General features: G+C 40.8%; 1 protein-coding gene across 1 annotated transcript in view; it reads left to right on the plus strand.

The window, feature by feature from the left end:
* Positions 1–258: 258 nt before the first annotated feature.
* Positions 259–5291, plus strand: part of trabd2a (TraB domain containing 2A) — a 60032-nt gene continuing 54999 nt past the window's right edge. The window contains exons 1-2 of the mRNA XM_058064202.2: positions 259–810; positions 2439–2999. Of these exons, the coding sequence (XP_057920185.2) occupies positions 703–810; positions 2439–2999 (669 nt within the window). The 5' untranslated portion in view covers positions 259–702. The remainder of the gene's footprint in view (positions 811–2438; positions 3000–5291) is intronic.

The raw sequence follows: 5291 nt of genomic DNA on the forward strand, positions 1-5291 counted from the left end.
ACATGTTATCAGTGCTCATATTTTGCTTATATTTTTTGCTGCTACTTTGTACATATTGGAATGAACGATGGGGAAAGTTTGAGATTGTGATGAGTCATAAATCTCCTTGCACGGTCAGACTGTCCCCATTACGGTAATCATTAAATGTTAGGGGGTTGAGAATTGGTGTAAGGTTAAAGTGAGGTTAGATGGTGTGTGTGTGTGTGTGTGTGTGTGTGTGTAGGGGGGGGGGGGTGCAGGCGACACAGGGGGTAGGACACATACACACGCAGCAGCGAGGCAGACGCACAGAGATGCAAATAGTGAAGAAGAAGTGAGGAGCGAACTTTTTTTTTCCTGCTGCTTCCATTCATTCAGACGCGCGTGGATTTTACGCAACAACTTTGGAGCACCTCCAACAAAGTGATCATCGGACAGAGGAGCGGACACGCAGACATCTCCGTGACAAGCTGACGATGCGACTCCGGTGGAAGGGAAAGAGAAACTCCACCAAATGACCACCAACATCTCCCATCATTACCACCACTTCTGCTGCTGCTATTACGCCTGTGCGCAAAGCCTGAGCATGACTGGTTTGTTTAGCGTGGACGCGTGGATCCGTGGAAGCATTAACTCATGCATGCATTCTAAGAAAACATAGTTTGGATTACTTTGTGTGTGTGCGTGTGCGTGTGCGTGTGTGTCTGAGAGGACAGAGTCACGATGCGCGGAACCCTGGGCGCATTGATCCAGTCCTGCCTGGTTCTTCTGGTCAAAAGTGACCAGTGGAGGATCAGATCTGACTCAAGCAACTGTGAGCTCCACAAGAAAGTAAGTAAGACAGACAGATAGATAGATGTTCATCTGCATCCCATGTAGTAAATCACTCTTAATTGTCTTAATTGTACACTTTTTTATACTTCTATACACTTTTTGGATACTTTTTTTATTTTACAAAAGTAATAAGTCATACTCACCTCGTGTTATAATTCAATGTAACTGAATTTTCTGGTGACATTTTTTAATTTTTTTGAAAAAAAAAACGTAAAAATTACTCTAATGTGTTCCAAGAAAGATCTGATTCCCAACCACTGTGCCACCGCATATACAGTAGTGTGCCGTGATGAGAAATCATCAAATGTGCCTTTGGATTGTCCCATTCTGCTTAATTAAACATGATTTATTTACTCCAAAATTCCCAAAGTGACACAATTAAACAATTTATCACTCTTCCACTAGATGTCAGAAGGAATACAGAATACAGTAAGTCACTCCATGCTCGGTGAGATTTGTCTACTTTAATTTTAATGTCTGCCTTGGCTCAGTAAAGGCTTGGAGTTGACAACATCACGGATTCTCAACAGGTGCCACATTGTGTATGCAATGTTTACCTGGAAATTATTTTGGAAATGTGGGTATTAATTAGACCTGCGACAACCAAGACGGCCAACAGCAAGCGAGCTAACAAGCTAACCAGTCAGCGTCAAATTTATTTATTATAAACTTAAGCAGCCCAAAACGTACCACTTCCACACCGAATGGGAGAGGAAGTTTTTTTGCAGTGTTAAGGTAATGTAATATAAGGTAATAGCTTAATGTTTTGTGTCATTACTGACATCTAGTGACCAGAATACTACACCAGTATGTAGGAATATAATACACCATAATGTAGCACAAAACTGATATAGTGAGGGAGCCATAATCAAACTGTAATTTTATTTTATTTTTTGCTTATTAGATTTGCTCATAATTTTATGTGTCCCAGTTGAGAAGCCAGGCATACCTTGAGGGTGAACATGGACTCACCACGATGCTAATAAACAAGTAAAATTCTAATTCATGTAGTCCAAAATTTTGCACGAGACGGTCATTTTGTGTTATTCGCTTACTTCATTTAAGTCACCAAATATTTCAGAAAAATCCCAAAGTACATCAGATTTGTTTTTTCATGTTTTCGAGATCTACAGCCAATAAAGTGTTGTCCGGGCTAGTTGAGTATTCCAGGATTCCAGGTCCGATCCGTGTGGAAAACATGAAGGCAGCTAATCCGCAGTCTGATGACGTGACGTCATGTGTATTGTTTGTTTGACACTTTGCTCCCAAGTGGCCTGTTAATAAGTCATTAGCACTCTGTTAGCACACGGCTAATAAACAGTGTCTCGGGTAAGTGTCAGACAGGCCAGTGAAGGCAGAAAATAACATCATTAGCTTCTCTTTTTTGCAATGCGAGAGTGTTTAAATGCTTATTTTGCTTCCCGAAGCGTCAGTGACGTTACATTCAAGCATTCAAGGATATCAAACTTACAGGTCCTATATTATACACATTTTTGACAATTTTAAATAACTCTCATCATTTTTTTTAAATCCTGTTTTGAAACTAGAACCCCAGACCAACGGTTTCTGCCGTAGCCAATTACAACCCTCAAAAACTACAAATAACACTTGTTTTCTTTCTCCAGCAAACAGACTTAAACTCCTTCTTATGGACGATCAAACGGGACCCCCCCTCGTATTTCTACGGTACAATCCACGTTCCCTACACCCGTGTATGGGACTTCATCCCTGAGAACTCCAAGCAGGCCTTCCAGGAGAGCAACATAGTCTACTTTGAGCTGGATCTGACAGATCCGTTCACCATCTCCGCTTTGACCAGCTGTCAGCTGCTCCCCCAGGGCGAGAACCTGCAGGACGTTCTACCCAGAGACATCTATCGCAGACTTAAGAGGCACCTGGAGTACGTGAAACTCATGATGCCTTCGTGGATGACGCCAGATCAGCGAGGGAAAGGACTTTATGCGGACTACCTCTTCAACGCCATCGCCGGGAACTGGGAAAGGAAACGACCGGTTTGGGTCATGTTGATGGTGAACTCGCTGACCGAGGCGGATATTAAGACAAGAGGCGTGCCGGTGCTGGACCTCTACCTGGCGCAGGAGGCGGAGAGGATGAGGAAGAGGACGGGAGCTGTCGAGAAGGTGGAAGAACAGTGTCATCCTCTCAATGGCCTCAACTTCTCCCAGGTGAGTGGATACTGATTGAATCGTTTTAGGAAGGGGGTCCAAAATATTTGGTACTGGTTGAAGTACTACAGACTGGGGAGCTTTGGTTGGGGGAAGGTGCTGCTATTCAGGGAATTGTCACCTCCGTGCAACAACGGAGAGAGGAATTTATGCTATTTGTGTCGCTTGTTCACGCTAATGTACGTATGTCAGTATGCAGCACTGCAATGATGTCATAATGTTTACATTTATGATGCAGCATTCATTGAATCTGTCAAATTTAATAGCCAACAATTGAAGAGCTTGCAACCAAAAGGCGCTAAATCCAATTTTCACTAAGTTGCATGTTTTTCATGAGTTTAATAGACCTCTGTCATGTGTATCCAAATCACATATTTTGGTCTTGAAATCATTTTTAAAAATATGAAAAAAAGTGATATGAAATGTATGCTTTCAACCAAAAGGCGCTATTTCCATTTCAGATTTCAACCAAAAGGAGCTAAATCCCTTTCTTTATTCTTTATTCTGATTGGCCCAAGTTTCCCATCTATTGATAATCTGACCAATCAGAGAGAAGAATACAATTATCATTGCACATACAGAAAGCCAGTATCAGTGCGCATCCTGTTTTGTTTGTGTACATTAAGTACACGTATGATAGTTACAGTATGTTATGCAATTCAGGAGAACACAAATTGTGTTTTTACAGTATTCTGTAACATGGAAGTTTTTTTTACGCCATAAAAGGCATGTCTCTACCTTGACACCTCCAACTTTCATGAGAAACATTATTTTACTTGTACTAAAAAACATACAATGTAAAGAGTTTGTAATGAGATGATTTTTGTCACTGTCACCTTCATGGTGCAGTCAAATATGAGCACTGCTTTTAATCACATTTTTATTAATTTAATTAATAATAATTATTTTGTATTGTATGTTGAGAATGGCTTCTGTGTTGTAATTATTTTATTAGCATAGCACATTAAAGCACCTTACATTCTTTTACAACAATGCCATTGAAGAAGTTAAGGTGACTTCAAATTTATTTCAGCCAAAAGGCGCTAAATCCATCATTTCAGCCAAAAGGCGCTAAATCCGAAAAAAAATTAATTAAAAAAAAGATATAAAATACCTGGTGTGTGCAGGATTTTTATAGCGTGCATTTTTATGACCTATATTGATAGCTCTTTCATTTGCAATATAGACTTGATGACCAAATAGATTGATATGTGCGTAATTAAAAATCATTGATTTTCTCAAAATCAGTCAAAATGGATTTAGCGCCTTTTGGTTGCAAGCTCTTCAATTGCAGTCCTTATGACTCGTAAGGACTCAGATTTTCAGCCTTATGACTTCGAACTAGTCCCAATGTGTCGTTCAGACCTGACTCCAGACGTAAATGGGACCTATTGTTGTCATTTTCGACCTCTTGTGTTGAGTTGTGGACTCCTGTAGAGCAGCTACATGTGATCATCTGCACATAAAGCTTTCTAGAGCTTCCAGATTCTGCACCTCTTCCTGCAGTGTCTCCACGGGTTTCCTGCTTCCCACCCAAACGGTCTGTTTAATTTATTCCACCCATAGCCCACCTCCAGGTATGCCCACTCTGCTGTGATTGGTCACACTCAGTGTTAGAAAAAACATTGTAACAACATTTATAGGTCAGAAAACTGAGACTTGCAAAACACTGACTTGCTTCCACCTCTTCTAGTACCTCGTACAGTTTGTGACCAAAAAAGAATCAGGATTGCTGGTCTATGACAACCAATTGTCAAAGAGATCCGACCAGAATTTACATTACATTGTTAAAATGGCATTTTATTTCGGGAGACAATAAATAGTGCAGGGCTGCACGGCGGTCGAGTGGTTAGCACGCAGACCTCAAAGCTAATTGTCCATAGGTATGAATGTGAGTGTGAATGGTTGTTTGTCTATATATGTGCCCTGCGATTGGCTGGCGACCAGTCCAGGGTGTACCCCACCTCTTGCCCGAAGACAGCTGGGATAGGCTCCAGCACCCCTGCGACCCTCGTGATGAATGAATGAATGAATAAATAGTGCCTATGGACTTTGAGGAGTGGAAAATTCCAAACCTATGACTTTGGACGGCATTCAACTTTGACTTAAAAGACTTGACTTGGACTTGCACGTCTATACTTGAGACTTACTTGAAACTTTGAAAACACTGACTTTCCCCCACCTCAGTTAAATAGTAATATTCTACCTTAAGGATGATGCTAGATACTTTCTACCACAATAGTGTATGTTCATATGAAACCAGGCATCATTTAGAAAACACCATTAATTATG

Source organism: Doryrhamphus excisus, linkage group LG10 (genome assembly GCF_037039965.1).
Source record: "Doryrhamphus excisus strain RoL-2023G ecotype Guam linkage group LG10, RoL_Dexc_Guam_v1.1, whole genome shotgun sequence".
Classification (NCBI taxonomy): domain Eukaryota; kingdom Metazoa; phylum Chordata; class Actinopteri; order Syngnathiformes; family Syngnathidae; genus Doryrhamphus; species Doryrhamphus excisus.